The 18,796-nt window shown below is 49.2% G+C and overlaps 1 protein-coding gene across 1 annotated transcript in view; it reads left to right on the top strand.

Moving 5' to 3' along the window:
- The window catches only part of LOC133121256 (ankyrin repeat and fibronectin type-III domain-containing protein 1), a 161,234-nt gene that overhangs the window by 123,256 nt on the left and 19,182 nt on the right, over nt 1–18,796 (top strand). Inside the window, exons 6-10 of the mRNA XM_061230462.1 lie at nt 11,837–12,038; nt 12,618–12,825; nt 15,502–15,699; nt 17,054–17,167; nt 18,078–18,175. Coding sequence (XP_061086446.1) covers nt 11,837–12,038; nt 12,618–12,825; nt 15,502–15,699; nt 17,054–17,167; nt 18,078–18,175 — 820 coding nt within the window. The remainder of the gene's footprint in view (nt 1–11,836; nt 12,039–12,617; nt 12,826–15,501; nt 15,700–17,053; nt 17,168–18,077; nt 18,176–18,796) is intronic.

Genomic DNA, 18,796 nt, shown 5'->3' with positions numbered 1-18,796 from the left:
CCCTTTGATGGTGGAACTTTCCAGAAAGCGCTCTCCTGGTCTGGTTGCGCACTGGAATGTGGCTGCGGGCATCTGCAGCCCGACTCGGAGAGTGGCATGGCGGAACACTCTAAATAAACAGGCCCCCGGGCAGCCTGGAGACGTGTTCTCCCTCAGGCCGTTTATTAGGGGAAACAAAGATCTCAGCAGCACATACGTCAACCAGGAACACCCTGACCTGTGTTGGCCTTCACCACCCTCTCCACCCTGGAGCTACAGACCCTCTGTCCTCACCCTGGAGCTACAGACCCCCTCTCTCCACCCTGGAGCTACAGACCCCCTCTCTCTACCCTGGAGCTACAGACCCCCTCTCTCTACCCTGGAGCTACAGACCTCCTCTCTCCACCCTGGAGCTACAGACCCCCTCTCTCCACCCTGGAGCTACTGACCATCTCTCTCCACCTTGGAGCTACAGACCCCCCCTCTCTCCACCCTGGAGCTACAGACCCCCTCTCTCCACCCTGGAGCTACAGATGCTTTGTCCTCACCCTGGAGCTACAGACCCCCTCTCTCCACCCTGGAGCTACAGACCCCCTCTCTCCACCCTGGAGCTACAGACCCTCTGTCCTCACCCTGGAGCTACAGACCCCCTCTCTCTAGCCTGGAGCTACAGACCCCCTCTCTCCACCCTGGAGCTACAGACCCTCTCTCCACCCTGGAGCTACAGACCCCCTCTGGCCACCGAGGAGCTACTGACCATCTCTCTCCACCTTGGAGCTACAGACCCTCTGTCCTCACCCTGGAGCTATAGACCCAACCTCTTCACCCTGGAGCTACAGACCCCCTCTCTCCACCCTGGAGCTACAGACCCCCTCTCTCCACCCTGGAGCTACAGACCCTCTGTCCTCACCCTGGAGCTATAGACCCAACCTCTTCACCCTGGAGCTACAGACCCCCTCTCTCCACCCTGGAGCTACAGACCCAACCTCTTCACCCTGGAGCTACAGACCCTCTCTCTCTACCCTGGAGCTACAGACCCGATCTCTCCCTTATACTGCCCAGAGCAGCCCCAGGACCACAGGAGCAAGACGTCTCCTTTTCTTCACTGCGGTTTTACAGAATATGTTTCACGTCATCGGCAAAGAGGTCAGCGTTCCGAAAATACAACCCACTCACGCGGTCACATTAAGGGAGCCAGCTGATGCGGGGCTGGGTAAATAAGACGTGTTTTGGCACGGGCGCGTGAGAGTGTCTGGCGACTGTCGGGCCCCGGAGCCAGCGGGGAGGTCAGCGCGCTGCCGTGGCATATGGCGCACAGAGCGGGGGCCTCCCAGGCTCCGGCTGATTTACCTCCAGCGTGTCAGAGGGGTCCGCCGCCCGCCGCTGGAGCCACCCAGGCGGGAGAGCCAGCCGGGGCCCCGCCGTCGGCCCCCGCCGCTCCCGAGTCTGGGCGTCACCAGGGGCCGGGCGGCCCCGTCTGCCTCGCTACCGACCCGGACGGCACCGAAAAAGCGCCGGGCTTCAACAGGCTTACAGGAGCAGCCGACAACACCCCCCACCACCCCCACCCCTTCTGTCTCACTAGGAGCATCCCCATGGCGACTGCTGTCTCTGCTCATCAAAACTTGAGAGATTTACCTACCCCCCCCACCCCCCCCGCCCCCCACTACAGTGAACAGGTGGCAGGCCTTGCTCCACTCAGCAGGACCCCTCTGAAAGGTTAAACATACAAGGGACTGTACGCCATCGGCCCCCTCCCTCTCTCTCGGGCTGAGAGTCAGACTGGATTCTCACATCGCTTTAAAAGGGCGGTGGAGTTTAGCGGGGCAGGCCTCAGGGGCGTTCGGTGATCACGTCGCGAGGGCGCCTCGGACTTCTGCCGTCGGGCTAACGCCGCCCTCCCTGAGCGGGGGATAGGGCACCACAGATGTGGCCCTCAGACAATGTTGGGGAATTTGCTCCCCAACCCCCCCCCCCCCCCCTTGATATTAGCACCAACAGCCGCAGGGCTGGGAAGCGGTCACGTGACCTCGGAGGGGACCCGGACTGAGCCTCTGTGGGGACAGGAGGCCCCTGGTCTAAGGCACGTTTAGCAACTGAGCACGTTCCCAGCACTGCGACATGTTGATGTTCTGTGGCTCCAAAAGACCCTATGAAAATTGGACAGAGAGAAAAGTTAAAAAGAGTCTGTGTATCCTGCACAGTCTTCCTGGAAAAAGTGCAAAACACTAACCCACGTGACTGTCGTGAATGTATTTGAGATCGTTTCAGTGGTTTTGAAGGGAGAGGGTGGACAAAGTCACCATTCGGTATATTGTGATAGATTTGGTCATTTGAAAGCTATTTGTTCTGATTAGGGTTTTTTCCTTTTTAATTATAAATAGCATCAGAGTAGAAGCATGCTTTAATTTTGATTTATACTTAATGAATTGCAAATATTCCTGGAAGTATAATTTATGACCACATGAATGTCTGCAAATTTATGTTGTTTTTTCAGTTTTTTATGATATGTTATTGTATTCCATATTTCATTGAGGTCAGAACTGATGTCCCCCACCAGCTGTGCAGATGTGCGGAGCCGTCTGCGACCGCCCTGGAAACGCTAACACAAACTGTTCTCACAATGTTACCGGAATGTTTTGTGAACATTATAACATCAGCACTATATGGCACAATGTTTTCCCTGTTGTAAAATCCAGCTATGACCATTTTGAAATTACCAGCTACCAGCTGTTTCAAAACATAGCTTGAGCGAGCTGGTCAAATTATGTTGAGTATGGAGCTGGTCTGAACTGGTCAACCAGCTACCAGCTGTTTCAAAACATAGCTTGAGCTGTGTACTGAATGACGTCACAAATGAACCAATGCTGTTTTAATGAAAATGGACGCCACTAAACAGAGGGTATTGATAGTGGTCCTGACATGACATGACATGATATGATGGATATTGTATGGCCTGAAGCCATCGGCAGCCATTTTTGTTCACCGCGCATTACCTTTTCAGACTGTTAGCTAACGTTAGCAAACGTTCATGTCGAACATAAAGAAGTTGAATATCTTGAATGCATGTCAGGGCTGCCCACACACATCCCCGCTTTAGACCTGCAGCCATCAAACGATCCACTTCTGGTCGTTTCTCAGATTCATCTCAAAAGGCCTTTCGGCCTTTTTATCATGACATTGTGTCGGATTCGGGTAAAATCTTTTTTGAAATCTCACAATCTCCACATCAGAGCAGGCATTTTCAGGCAGTGGAGAATATTCTTGTATGTATTGAATTAAAGATAAAAACACAGAGCATGGAATGCACATAAATCAGAACTTGCGAGTTTATTATTGTTTTACTATTGGCCTTCGTGCTTCGTTGAAAAAGAATGAATGGAGTCCCAAATAATATTGTGTGAGTTTAATATTGTTATTGAGTTTTTAATCTGGACTGTTTGATGAGCACCATGCGGTTATGAGGAAACATCATGGGCATGTCACTCATGACGCAGCGAAGCTGACACTTAATCTGTCTTGAGAGTGCTGTAAACAGCCTGATTTGCAGTCAAGTAGACTGTGACTGATGTCTCTCTCTCTCTCTCTCTCTCTCTCTCTCTCTCTCTCTGCCCTATGTCTCACTTTCTCTTACATTTATGTTTATTCATCTCGCTTTCTCTCAGTCTATCTATCTGTTTGTCTCTCTTTCACTCTCTCTTGGTGTCTCACTCTCACTCTAACTTTCTCTCTATCTCTCTCACTCTGTGACTTTCTCTCTGTATCTCTCTCACTCTGTAACTTTCTCTCTGTATCTCTTTCACTCTGTAACTTTCTCTCTGTATCTCTCTCACTCTGTAACTTTCTCTCTGTATCTCTTTCACTCTGTCGCACTCTTTCTGCGTCTCTCTCAGTCTCTCTCTTACTCTATGTCTCTCTCTCTCTGCCCTACGTCTTACTTTCTCTTATATGTACGAGTATGAGTCTCTCTCTGCCCTACGTCTCACTTTCTCTTACATGTGTGAGTATGAGTCTCTCTCTCTCTGAGTGTCTCACTTTCTCTTACATGTGTGAGTATGAGTGTCTCTCTCCCTGAGCGTTTCACTTTCTCTTACATGTGTGAGTATGAGTGTCTCTCTCCCTGAGAGTGTGTGTTTCGCGCTCTTGGGGAAGAGCTATTGAGTGGCTGCGCCCCCATGGCTGGGGCCGGCCTGCTGTTGCGATGAGGCCGAGCCAGTCCCCACGATCGGAGGCATTGTGTCTGTTTGTGTGTGTTGTCGGAGTTTGTTGCGTTCCCATGCCAACTCCAGTGTGTCTGTGGCCCGGGGTCATGGGGCTAACTTGGCTCCGAGTCGCCTATAAGCAGATAAGACCCGGCAGGGAAAGTATGTGGATCCCAGTAACGCTGCCCTCCCGCCCCTGCCTCCACCCCCCCCACCAACCCCCACCCCCCACACCCCCACCCGCCTCAATCCCACCCCCTGTCCAGGCTGCCTGCCTCCAGCCTGTCTGGTGCCAAGAATCAAATTTCAGAATTTCCTTCTACAAGCCACATTTAGAGCATGCAGCAGTGTCTGTATCCCTGTACCTCTCTCTCCCTCTCGCTCCCTCTCCCCCTCCCCCCTTCCCTCTCTCTGTCAGCACTATCCTACTCTCCTCTATTTACATCTCTTTCTCCTTAAAACTATCCTCTCTTCTGCGCACACTTTTACAACGCCGTGCTTGCTGATGTGAAGTCCGGAGCCAATTCTCTAGAATTGGCAACTGTTTTATTTTGCTCAACAGTCTAATGTGCAGTGACCTGCCTCCTTCGCGTGTGAGATAAACTGTGCGATTATTCATTAGGTGTGTGTGTTGGGGATGTCTGCCTGTGTGTGAGTGCGTGTTTCTGGCTGTGTGTGCATGTGTGCATGTGTCCGTGTGTGTGTGAGTGCTTGCATGTGTGTGTGTCTGTGTGTGTGTGTGTGCATATGTGCGTCTCTGTGTGTATGTGTCTGTGTGTGCGCGCATGTGCCTGTATGTTTACAACAGTCTGTGTGTTCACGTGTGCATATGTGTCAGCTTGTATGCGCATGTATGTGCGTGTGTAAGCTCGTGTGTGCATGTGTCCATGTATACGCGTGTGTGTGCCTGCGTCCATGCATACATGTGTGTGGGCATGTGTGTGTGCCTGCGTCCGTGTGTGTGTGTGTGTGTGTGTTTGCATGCGTGGGGTGTGTGTGTGTGGGGGAGATCAGCCAGTCAGATCTGGCTCGTGTTCCTGTGCTGAGACCACTGTCTGCCGTCCCCAGCGAGACTTGGCTCTGGCCGGGGCCCGAGTCAATGACACTGGAGTATACCTTTCCCATCCGCAGGGGCCCCGGCCCTGAGACCGCATCGTTAAACCCTTTCCTCTGCCGATCTCAGATGCTGAGGAAGGGGAGGGAGGCGGCGGGGGACATCCATTTCAATGAACCAGATTCCCCCCGAGACCCCCTGGGCCCCCGCCTCCGCCGCCCGTACCGCCACCCAAGATTTATGGAGGCTGGAGGCTTGTGGCGGCAGACGGGCCTGGTGCGGGGGGCCAGGCTGTCAGCAGACGGGCGGCCTGAGAGGGTTACTTTTAGCCCGGGCTCACGGCGGCGGCGATGACAGCCCGCCGGGATGTACATGCCACGCGCTCTGGACATGCTGCCACCGCCGGCCGCGCTTAGCACAATCCCAGCCCGCCTCTTCCAGCGCAGGGAAAGCGCGTGGTCTTGTGCGCGCTGTTATTCCCGGGGAGGTTCTCTCTCCGTGCCGGAGGCCAGCGCAGCGGGCCGTTCCCAGGCCGGGTTTCGGAGGCCCTCCCGCGGGTGGTTGCGGTAATCGGCGTCGACGAAGTAGCCCCTGCTTCACGTCACCACGCCGGTCCCTATCGAAGCTGAAACAACTCAAATGTGTTCATGAAATTTCAGACTACACCTTAGTCCCCCCCCCTCCCCCCCTTCCGATATCCCTCTTGTCTAACCCTAACCCTAAATAAACAATAAAAAAATTGCACTTACAATGTCTTTTTGTTTAGAACAGCCCTTCATGCGTATTTTGCCAGTCATGGATTTTTAACCTGTGGAAGAACCTATGCATTTGTAAGTCTCTTTGGATTAAAAGCGTCTGCCAAATGACTCAAATGTAAATGTAAAATGTAAAATGAAATGCACATGAAATGTGTGCATAGGTGTTAGGAGACTGTACGTGGGTTTCGAGGTATGGTATGCTGTGTCAGGTTCAGATGGGCAGTGGTAAATAATTTTGCTTTACATTCAGAAATATGACAAAATATAATATGACATATGACAGAAATGTCACCTGACAACTGTCATGACAAATGTAATTCAATGTTGCGCTCTGTACGGCTCCATACGGGAGAAGCAAGGAACATAATGAATCAGCCAAAAATCATCATTTGTGGTAGCTGAGAGAAATGAAGAAGTCCTGAATTAGGATCGGTGATATGTCACCTCATAGGGTGGAACCATTGAGCAGGGATGACACTGTTCCCTTCTGAATCCCCAGCAGGTGACACGCATTCAATGTGACCCCTCCGATTTCACAAATGTTGTGGTGTGTCATCTCCGACTGCAATGGTTTCATAGTAGCTCTCTTTTTCAACATCAGCTTCACTCACAGTGCACCAGCACTTTTCAAAGATTGTTGTATTAGGCTTAAGAATCGACTGACAAAAGTCTCTTTAGTGTAGCTATGTTCCCTGCTGAAAAAACAGCTCGATGTTTTGAAACAGCTGGTTGACCAGTTCAGACCAGCTCCACACTCAACATGGTTTGACCAGCTCAAGCTTATGTTTTGAAACAGCTGGTAGCTGGTAATTTCAAGCTGGTCGTAGCTGTATTTTACAGCAGGGTGGAGAATCGAATGTGCCAAGACCTGGGGGTCTGCGATCAGAAACAACAAACACGCTTGTTAATCATAAAGAAAAACACCTTTCTGACTGCTACAGCCAATCCTGCTGCCCTCCTGCACTCACCCGCCTCTCTCGTTACTCGCTACTAAGACATCCAGCCCCTGGGACCACACCCATGCGCAAAGCCGGCCAATCAGAGGAGGCGATTGTTGGCTCGGGGTCCGATACGTAAATAAACCTTGGAGCAGAGAAGACCACAGCAGTCGTCTCGTCCTTGTGGCTTAAACCTCAAGACGTCGATGTTATTACAGCAGCATTTTTTTTTTCTTCGCTTCTTTCACAACACCAGCTCGACATTTAGAATATAGTGGGCTCCAGAATGATTGGAATATGCCCAAAAAGTGCCATAAACTAAACAAAACTAAATGAAACTGAAGTCAATAACTAAACTAATACAGTTATTGACATTTCAACATGGGTATAGTAGTGTGCTTTATGAATGATTAATAAATGAAAATTTTATTTCCAAAAAAACCAGTTACACAATTATTGGCACCCCTGGTTTAATACTTTGTTCAAACACCCCTGGCAGAGATGACAGCCGTGAGACTTTTCCAATAATGTGTGATAAGGTTAGAGAACACATTTCTCCATTCAGAAGTCTCCTCAGACGCGGGTGACTAAAGGTCTTGGTCGTTGTGGCATAGTCCACACTTTCTGCTGAAATTCACACTCACCCACATCTGACCTCAGCGGTATGTCATCAGCCACAAATGAAATTACCAGCCTTGTTCCTCTTTCCGCCATCTGTTCCAGGTTTTTTTTATTTTTATCTGCCCCAAAAGTTTGTTTGTTTGTCGTGCTCTGCCTCTGGAACTGACCCCTGCCTAGTGTGGGGCCTGTAAGCTGACTGGGGCGGCTATCTGCAGACTGCATCTGGGGTAATGGGGACCTGCGGCACGCTGTCGCTGTCCAGCTATGCAACAAGCATCTATTTGTTATCTGGCTGAGCCAGGACTTGTAATTCCACTCGGCAGGTCTGAGTTAGATACCGCCATGGACTGGGGCTGGGGGCTGGGGGCTGGGGGGCTGGGTGAGGGGGTTTGACTCTGCTTGCCGTATAAATTTTGGTGGGGGTGGGTGGGTGGCTGCCATGCGTGAAAAGCCCGCCCCCAGGATTTGAGAGCTTTTATTCTCAGCAGGGCCGCTTCCTGCTCCAGTAATTCTGAAAGGGCGGAATGAAAAGGGCCGCGGGCGAATGGGAGCGCTCCTCCGCGCCTCGGGCGCGCTGCAGACGCCCTGCCAGGGTCCTCTCAGCATTCCCGTATCGCCGTGCTCTCTCCACACCTCCGCGCCTGAGTCCCCTTATCCCCCACCCCGCCTTTACATTCACCGCTGATCCCCTCCTCCACCCTGGCGCATTCCTCTCTTCGCCCTCCTGCTCCACCCCAACCGATTCCTCCACCTCCACCCTGCACCCTTCTCCTCCACCCCAACTGACTCCTCCACCTCCACCCTGCTCCACTCTCCTCCACCCCAACCGATTCCTCTACCTCCACCCCGCACCCTTCTCCTCCACCCCAACTGACTCCTCCACCTCCACCCTGCTCCACTCTCCTCCACCCCAACCGATTCCTCTACCTCCACCCCGCACCCTTCTCCTCCACCCCAACTGATTCCTCTACCTCCGCCCCGTACCCTCCTCTTCCACCCCAGCCGATTCCTCCACCTCCACCCTGCTCCACTCTCCTCCACCCCAGCCGATTCCTCCACCTCCACCTCCACCCTTCTCCACCCCCCAAACCGATTCCTCCACCTCCTCGTCCGTCCCCTCCCCCACCACGCGGCCCCGCCCCGCTCCTCCGATCAGGGCACCTGGACCGGGCCCATCTCTCTGCGGTGCGCCCGCCGGGGGGGGGGGGGAAGCGTTTCATCCTAAAAAGAATGAAAAACGCCGGCCCTCCTCCCTCCAGCCACCCGGGATTTGTGGTGTCATCGTGCTGCCGTTGGGCTAGCGGCGCGTGACAGATGGGGCTCTAAGTGCGGTTTGGGTGGGCGCTGGGTGGCGGAGCCTCCCTCCGGTGCCGCGTAGCGACAGTTGCGCGGCCCACGAGCGCCGCTGCCCGCCCCTTTGATGGAGGATCCCGGGTCTGAAAGCGGGTTTCGCTCTAATGTTGTCAAAGAGTGATGGGCATTCTTGCGGCCGATAGAAAATGTCTGTTACGTCTCAGACGTACGACAATAATCCTTCCGCACTCTTTGTGTCTTTGAAACTGATACGCAGCATTACAAATATATCCCTGTTTTATCTCTGCCGACCCATGGAAAAGTTGTTATTTTAAATACCTGCGGCGTTTATCTGTTCGAGGCCTGCTTCTGGAATAGGTTAGCTTAGGGAACATGGGGGAAGTCTAAAATTAGCCGTCTATTAAAAGTACACAGAACGAAGTTTATATGTAAGTATATTTATATGCATCGCCCTCTGAAAGGGGTCAATGCAGACAGATGTCTTTGTGTTGTACCCTTTCCACAGAGGTTGGATAAACTGAATCGGTGCCGACGTTCTGCTACGCCGGTTCCCGTTCTCGCTGAGTCCGTCTGCTGACGACTCCCTGCCAGCTCTTCAGGCCGCGACGTTCACACGCCAGTCTCTTTTTCTCCAGCGTTTTCTGTTTTATTTCTGTCCGTCTGTCTGAGAGTCTTTTTTTTTTCTCGTCCGGGTTTGCCCTGCCAGTCGCCCTCGGGCCTGTCACAATCCCCTGCCTTGAGTCGCGAGGTCCCCGCACTCTGAGTAATGCCACCCACTGCACCGGGCCAGTCTGGAGCCAGGCGAGCCGTCAGTCTGCCGTCTTCCCACTCTCCCATTCCAGCTCCTCGGAAAACACGCCAGTGTTAACCAATGACTGGCCTCCTGTTGCCCGGGAGCGCACACGCCTGGCTCGCATGCCGGGGCGGCCCGTTTTCCAACCCCAGAAGACCAAACAGAGTCACGGTGGGTTGAGACGCCGCACCGCCAGAGATCGCTGCCCGCCTTTTTCTGTTCGTTTTTTTTCCCCCCGTTTGGCCGCCGCGGCAGTGGGCACGGCCAGCCGCCGTGTGTAATGGCAAAACTCGCGCATCTTCTCCGCCTGGCGCGGGCCAGACCACAGCGCTCGAGGTGTACACTTTCCTCTCTCGCGTTAGGGGTTTGAACCGGCGCGAAAAGATTCGGAGCAGACTTTGAGATGGTCTGTCGTCGAAGTTGGACGCGTAGCTTAGCACGCTAGCTAATGTAAACGTAAACGAGCGGGAAATGTAAACGAGCCGTAACCGGTCGCGATAAAGGGGAGGAGAAGGATGGCGTTTTCCGCGGGTGCTGAAGTAGGGAAGCAGGGGCCGAGGGAAGGCTGGAATTTGGGATGGGGTCCGGCGGGATAGGCAGCGTCAGATGTCACCGTCGCTTGGCCGTCCTGCTGACATTTACATCAGCGGCTCTGCGGGTGTGCGGGGGTACAATGCAGACTTTTCCGAGAATAAGACTCATCAACATTTTTCCAGTTGCAGGGCTGGTGGATGTCTGGCATGCCTGAGATGCCAAGATAGGCACAGCGGTCGCGGCTTCCCAGCTCCCATGGGAAGTGGGCACCGCCGCTCTTATTGGTGGGCACCCTTGGCCGGTGAACAATAGGAGCACGCTCCTGGGGATTGTTGAGGAGTTCACAAACCCCGGCTGGAAAACATCAGCAACCTGCCTGAGACTGAGTACTGAGTGCCGTGCAGCGGTTCTATTTGTTTCTGTAATCGAATCGAATCAAGTCAGATTCGTTAAGTGGGGATTCGTGGAAATGCTGGCATGGTTCAAATAAGTGCTTGAGAAGATAAGGCCTCCTTGGTAGAAACAGAAAACAAAGTGAATCTGGATTTGTACTCAAAGCTGAGTGGTTATTTGTCTTGGTTTTTCCTGGGTTAGTTTGTGCGTCTGGCTTTTTCACTGATACTTAAAACGGGGGGGGGGGGGGGGGTGAATCACTCTCTTGTTAAGCCTTCACCCAGAGAAGAAAATATGTTTAGGTTTAAGTGTGATGAAAAATGCCAGCTATTACAAAGAATTCAGAAAAACCAAAGGGGGGAACAGATTTACATTTATTTCTATTCATTTATTTATATATCTTTTGCAGAGACTGAGTCAGACCAGTGTTCCATTGTGTAAGCACATTAGTGTGTACTGTCTGTGTGGATTCTGACTGCACCCAGTGACATCATAACTCACAGCTAGAGGGACTGTTGTATGGAGGAACTATAGTGGAGCCATGACGATAAAACCCCTAAATACTCATGTGTAAAAAATACACCCATTCAGGGACATTTACGGCCCCACGCCTACTGGTCTATCCCCTGACATATCCCCCATAAACCTTTTGAATACCCATATATTCATAGCTGGGCATTTCAGTTCATTTGAAGAGTTCATTTTATACAAGTAGGAAAAAATACAAAAATATCTATTTAAAAAAGAAACATGTGGAGAGCATTTGGTGATTGGTTCCCTCTTGAAAGCAGTGCCATCGTGTCAGGAATGATGCCATTGGAGTGACAGCGTGTACAGACATAGCAATAATACGCTCTGGTAGTAGAACATTTCAATTGGCATCAGTTTACTTTAAATCAAAACATGAAGTAAGTAATTCTGTCTGGAGATCTCATTACAGATACATTTAAAAGTGCTGTGGAATGAGCCATGTCACAGAACCAAAATATATCAAATGTTTTCTGCGGGGGATGGATAGAAGTAAAGACGTGGATTTGGCATTTCACTGATGCCCTTTGAAAACACCCTCAGTACGATGGATAACTTGGAAAGGTTTTATGTTTTGGACTGTAATCCTGAAGTGCCATTTTACAAAATCGGTTCTTATTATCCTGCTTGTATTACATTTTGGTTGCAAGGGTGAGCTGCTTTGCCTGTATGACTCGGGATCAGAAAGGACTTTTATATGACAGTGCCTTGATCCTCCACAGGGCTGAGTCTTCCAAGATGACCCAGCCAATGCGTGAGCATCCTCCGGCCCAGACCAGAAAGTCTGCCAGCCTCTCCTCGCCCAGTGCGGCTCGCCGCCTCTACCGCAACCTTTCAGGCAAGTTCCGCGTGGGAAACCCAGGCCTGGAGGACAGCGTGGTGTCAGGACGTGGAGACAAGGAGCGCCTGCGCAAGTCTGCCATGGTGAGCGAGGAGACCTGGGTCAAACACGCAATCGTTTTGTGTCCAAATGCTTCTCTGTGCTCAATTGATCTTGCCCGGAGCAACTGAGAGCATCAGAAGAGCAAGGTTTGCAATTTCTGAGAAGTTCTAATACACTAGACAAACTCAGTAAAGTGTAGAAAAGTATCTGAATCCAAAACAATCCTGTATTTGTCCCAGGTCTGTAAGGGAGACACTTACGCCTTGGCCTGTTCTTTCAGTAAACCCACAGTCAGCTGCATCAGAACACAATTCAGACGTCCTTCAGACATCATTAACATTTTGAACCTAATGTTATATTACAGTTGCATTACACTGAAAATTATCAGTGGAATTTGATGAACTGCATCACAATGAACTGGAATTCTTTGAATTTGTTTGGTATGTGAACCAGTTGACAGTTTCTGGTCTAGGACTTGGAACTGTACTTTCCTCTGGAGTCTTCAACACACTTGTCCCTGGTTCTGATTTGCACTTTATTGTGAGCATCTGTAAAATGACCGTGATGTAATTTAGTGGTCTTCGTGTCTCTCTCTGCCCTACTCTCACCCCTGGTGACAGTTCCAGAGCAACGAGGCCTTGTTCGAGGCGGTGGAGCACCAGGAGATGGACCTGGTGCAGCTGCTGCTGTCCCAGTACAGCCTGGAGGAGCTGGATCTCAACACGCCCAACAGCGAGGGCCTACTGCCGCTGGACATCGCCATAATGACCAACAACGTCCCCATGGCCAAGCTGCTGCTCCAGGCTGGGGCCAAGGAGAGCCCGCACTGTGAGTCGCCATAGCAACCGTACCGCCACGGCAACAGCAACAACAATAACAGCAACAGGGAGCGCACCACCAAAAACAACACGATAATGAAAGCTAGGAGCCCCACACATTCATTGCCACCCAGGCCATAATGCTCCTTTCTCTCGTGTCAGGCATACATTTTTTCACCATTAGGCCTGCGTTTACTTAAAATTTGAAATGAGTGTCGGCGTAAATGCAGTGTTTTTGTGGAAACCTTCACGTTTGACTGTTCGTGTTCAGAGGAATACTACACAGACCCTCTCCTCTGACTTTGGATTTGTCTACAATTTCCAAACCCGTGGCAATATTTTAAATAACGTACAACTAAATTAGAAACACTTGGATGGAAAGTGGTGTTTACTCGGTTTTGCTTTCTTTGACTGCTTTTCTGTACTCAAATAAGACGAGCGTTAAAAATAGAGGGGTTGAGTGTAAGGCCCTCTGTTCAATACAAACCAGGACACTGAGAGATTTTTATGAGGCAATTCTAATCAAACTCTTTCTGAGGAGAATGGAGATCAAAGAAGCAGGCTCTCCATCTGCTTCGAAAGGAAGTCACTGATTCAACGCTCAAGACTTCAAGAGGCAGGGCCTCTGACACAGGGTAGCGTTCCAGACACCCAGAATCCCTTTCAGCATCGCCACACATGCAAGGAGCCCCTGCTCTAGCGTGAGAGACTGTGCATTCACAGGCAGCAAGGGAGACAGCAAAGCAATTATCATTAAACAACCATACAGTTGTCTGGAATTATGTGGACAGGGATTACTGTATGGGTTCAAATAGGTTGTGGGGAACCCAGCTAATACAGAATGTTCCAGCAATGATACTGGAATGTGTTTTTCAAGGTGATAACGTTGCCACTGCACTGCAGCAACATTGTGAGAATGTTTTGTGGTGTTAGCTGGAAATACTGGCTGTGAATACTGACACCAAAACAGTGACCAATTTTGTGAGAGCACCAAGAGTAAGAATACAAGGATTTCCCAATGCAAATCCAAAGGGCAGGGCGTGGTGGCACTGGATTCAGTGAAATCCATATATTAGAGCTCAAGTGACGCCAATGCATGGTCAGAGAAATAGTAACCATGTTCTTGCTATGTTTTTTATTAGCTTTAGTAACTGCATTGGGATTTTTTACCGTCTGGATATCATAAAAGCTGCATGGGTTGTAAACCTCTTATTCTTCTAACGTTCTGAATTTTCCTTACCGATACAATTTTTTTTTTTTGCCTTTCATTTGAAATTCTCCTCATTCTTCAGATTCCTCGCCTAGGAGGAGCACAACAGTTTTCGGAAGAAATTTGATTTTTTTTTCCATGACATCTCCTCCTGGACAAATATTACACACAAAAAAAGAGGGGCAGTAAATGATTTATGACCAACTGAATGAAAAGCAGCTTGTGTGTGAAGATGTTTTTGTTTTATTATTTGAACGGTTTGGTAATACACGGATTGTGAAAGATTCTATCCTAAACTTATAACGTAAACTCACCATGTTCCGAACACCAATTTAGCTCACCATGTTCCGAACAGTGCAACCTTCTTGACGAATAACTAAAAAATTACTTCCAGATCATGTTTGTTTTTTGTGTGTTTGTAAAATATAATTCCCTCCATTTTCATAAAGACATGGTACAAGTTACATATGCAATTCATTTCAGCATACAGTGTCATGGTATTGGTGCTCCGCTGTGACATTGTGGTGGGGAAGCTGTTGCTAACGAGATACTATGAACCGGGCAGGCTTATATGGCAGTGTTGAGCTAACCATTGTCAGCTAACACGGTCTCTCGAACACAGGGACGTTGCGCAGTTATTTCTAGTTTTTTATATAATTATTGGCAGTAAATTATTTATGACTGAGTGAATGAAAAGCAGCTTGTGTGTGAGGATGTTTTTGTTTTATTATTTGAACAGTTTGGTAATACGCAGATTGTGAAAGATTCTATCCTAAACTTATAACGTAAACTCACCGTGTTCTGAAAACCAAGTTAGGTCACCATGTTCCAAACAGTACAACCTTCATGACTACTAACAAAACAAACTACTTCCAGATCAGCTTTGTTATTTGTGTGTTTGTATAGTATAATTGCCTCCTTTTTCATAAAGACTTGGTACGAGTCACATGCGCAATCCATTTCAGCATACAGTGAATGGTACTCCACTGTGACATTGTGGTGGGGAAGGTGTTGCTAACAAGAGACTAGGAAGCCAGGCATATATACGGCATTGTTCAGACCATCGTGAGCTAACACGGTCTTCTGAACACAGGGACGTTGTGCAGTTATTTGTCATTGTTCAGTTATTAGAGTTGGTGGCATTACCATCATGCTGGCAGACTTATGAAAACCTGCATCACATAAATACATACATGCCCATCCACTCCACACTTAATCCTATGGTTTCCAGTCACTAAGCATGTCAACCTCCACAGTTGTGAAAATAATGAAAATATACTGTTGGTATGGATTTCAAAGCTGTTTTGGCTATGGAGTTATTGGGCATCAGAGTAGATTCACATCTGCTACTAGTATCGGTGCTTCTATTGAAGGGAGACATTGGAACTTTATGTAACAGTGGGCCTGGGTTTGGTGTTGGAGTGCAATCGGAGTGCAATCGGTACGTGACAAGTTTCACTGTTTTACGTTGTGCAGTCGTGAGTCTGGAGGGGCGGGCAGTGCACCTGGCCACGCTGGTGCGGGAGGCGGAGCAGCGGGTTACGGACCTGATGGCGCAGGTGGCCAGCGAGGGGCCGGGCGACCGCGAGGCCTCTGACAGGGAGAGGCAGCTCAAGGCCTGGGAGTGGCGCCATCGGCTCTTCAAGCGCATGAAGACGGGATTCGAGCACGCACGTGAGTCTCCACCGCCTTCCCTGTCACTGTGACACCATCTTATCCCTCCAGCTATGCCAGCATGACCAGCTTGAAAATGGAGCTGGTCATAAAGCTAATCTAGCTGGGTATGGGTTGGTCAACCAGCATGGCCATGCTGGTCATGAAGCTGTTCTCGCTAGGTATGAGTTGGGCAACCGGCTTGTGCTGGTAGCTTGTCTGTGCTGGTAGCTGGTCAACCAGCTTTCAAAACATAGCATGAGCTGGTCAAACCATGCCGAGCTGGCAGCTGGTCTGAACTGGTCAACCAAGCTAGCCGCTGTTTCAAAACCTAGCTTGAGCTGTTTTTTTCCAGCTGGGATTACATCACTCTGGTTCTCCCATTATTACTAATGAGACTATTTACGCTGCATAACTACTTTTGTTCTGCATTTTAGTCCTTCTATAATGTTACATATTGACAAGCTTTCCTATAGGCCTGCTGTGCTCTGACATAAAAAAAGTATTTTCCGAGTTTGGGGTTTGAGTTTGAATGCAGATGAAGTTACAGCTGATGCTAATCGAGCCTCTCGTGGACACTGCTTGCATTGCACAATCTGGGCTGGTATGAGATATCAGGCAAATATTGTTGCCAGTGATACACAGTCAGTCTGTTGATGTCTGGTTGCTTTTTAATGTGACAGCGTGAGCGTTCTGCGTGCTTGCAGCATAACGAGGCTCGGCGCCCTTTCGGGACCTCCTGTTGCAGCTTTAGTGTGTCGCGTGTCGATTGGAGCACTGCCCGTCTGAGAAACATCAAGCGCTCTGATTAATTTCAGAGCAAGTGCAGTCGGTGCCCAGATCCTTCCAAAGTTCCCTTGATTTTTGTTTTTACCAGGGTGGGTTTGGTGGCACTCTGTCTGGGCTGAGCTGTTAATGGTTTCCATGTTGAGGCTGTGGAGAGAGTGAGCCCAGCATGCAGTGCATCTGGCCTGATGTTTACAACGTGGAGACTGGCATCTCTAGCATATAAGAATACATTTCCACCCTAGCGCAATACCTCTAGTCCCCTGTCTACAGATTACTGTACCCGTGTTTCTTAAATGTACAACTTAAATGTACAAAAAAAAAAAAGGAACATCTATATGAAATGTTGTAAATTGTAGTAATTATGTTTTAACTCAAATAAATGTATAGAATTCCTATTTCCTTCAGTTTGACCTTCTAGTTCCATGTACATTTGCCAGGAAGTACATTTGCCCGCCCTGTTATCATCAGCAATTCTGTAGATGTTGCAGTACAGTTCAGTGTGGCCACTCCCTACTGTGAAATAAATGGATATGAGTACAGACAGTAGCATTTTGAGCGCTCAGCTGAGGGCATCCATCTCCTCCAGGTCCACCCGACGCCCCAAGCAACGTCCGTCTGTCTGTCGGCAGCAACTCCAGCCTAAGGGTGAATTTTCAAGAGCCCCTCTGTGTCAATTCTGCTGTTGTCACAAGATACAAGGGTGAGTACAACAAGGGTGGGTGGGGAGTCGGGCTCAAATGAATCTCTTATCACCAACTGGTATCTAGTACAGTGCAGCATAGAGGTCTCACTGGTACCTAGTTCAGTGCAGCATAGAGGTCCCACTAGTATTAATACAGTGCAGTATAGAGGTCCCACTGGTATCTAGTACAGTACAGCATAGAGGTCCCAGTGGTATCTAGTACAGTGCAGCATAGAGGTCGCACTGGTATCTAGTACAGTGCAGTATAGAGGTCCCACTGGTATCTAGTACAGTGCAGCATAGAGGTCACACTGGTATCTAGTACAGTGCAGCATAGAAGTCCCACTGGTATCTAGTACAGTGCAGCACAGAGGTCACACTGGTATCTAGTACAGCGCAGCATAGAAGTCCAACTGGTATCTAGTACAGTGCAGCATAGAGGTCGCACTGGTATCTAGTACAGTGCAGCATAGAAGTCCCACTGGTATCTAGTACAGTGCAGCATAGAGGTCAGTAAAGAAAGTTACCTACAAGAGGCCTCTTGCAGTTTCACTGACAGATTGTGAAACTGACCACAGCAAGTTAAAGTGTACAGAAAAATCATTGTATTCCGTAAGGTTTCCAAACCACTGCCAAGAAAACTTTTGTTATTTTAGCACATAATTCTCTGCTCTGTGGGAAATTATATTCTTAAGATGGTAACCAGTCTGACTCAGAGAGTCATACATGCTGTTGCCCTTTGATGACTACTCTATTACCCAATAGTCATGTCCTGGTAGCATTGCTTTTATGGTGACACAACACAATCAAAGCATGTTTTTTATTTTTATTAACTGCATTGGTTTTTTTAATGTAGTTTTAATGTAGTTTTGTTAAAGATTGTGGCGCCAAAGTTTGCCTTTGCAAACAGCTGTGTGTTTTTGGGCAGTGTGCTGGAGCTGCAGCCCCTCTATGTGTCCCCTGCTGGGGGAGAGCGTGGTAGAAGATACCAGAACCCTGCAGTACACCATCACTGGACTCACATCGGTCAGTACATGTTAACCTCACATTTTCACCCAGGTGCAGAAACCTCCTGCTTGAACTATACTCTCAGAAAAAAAGGCTTCTTTCATAGAGGAACCATTTTTAGTTCTTTATAGAACCCTCGATCATAGGTGTGACGTGTCAAAGCTCTCAGACAAAGAACCATTTTGCCGGCAAAAAGAGAGGGGTCTCTCTATGGAATCACATAGACACATTTTTTTTGAGAGCTTTGGGTGTCATGACAACCACACACCTGACAAAAAATGTGAAGGGCAAAAGAAAAGTAGCCATGGGAGATACTGTGAAATATTGTAAAGGTAAAATGAAAAGCATCCTTGCGAAACTTGATAGTACCTGCAGTGTGCGATTCTGAGATTGTTAGCTTGAGTTGGCATATAAAGAATACAGCCTCATTCAGATTTGCTTCCTACTCTCAGTGAGCACTTTATTAGGTATTTATTAGACTTATGTTTTGACTTATTGGTCTTCTGCTGCTGTGGCCAATCCACCTAAGAGGTTTAACACACTGTGTGTTCAGAGACGCTGTTCTGCATTCCACTGTTGTAATGCGTGGTGTACAGGCCTACCTAATAAAGTGCTCAGTGAGTGTATACAGACTCACAC

This window comes from Conger conger, chromosome 2, assembly GCF_963514075.1.
Source record: "Conger conger chromosome 2, fConCon1.1, whole genome shotgun sequence".
Taxonomy (NCBI): domain Eukaryota; kingdom Metazoa; phylum Chordata; class Actinopteri; order Anguilliformes; family Congridae; genus Conger; species Conger conger.
The sequence above is the reverse complement of the archived record's forward strand: the minus strand, read 5'-3'. Positions and strand labels throughout refer to the sequence as shown.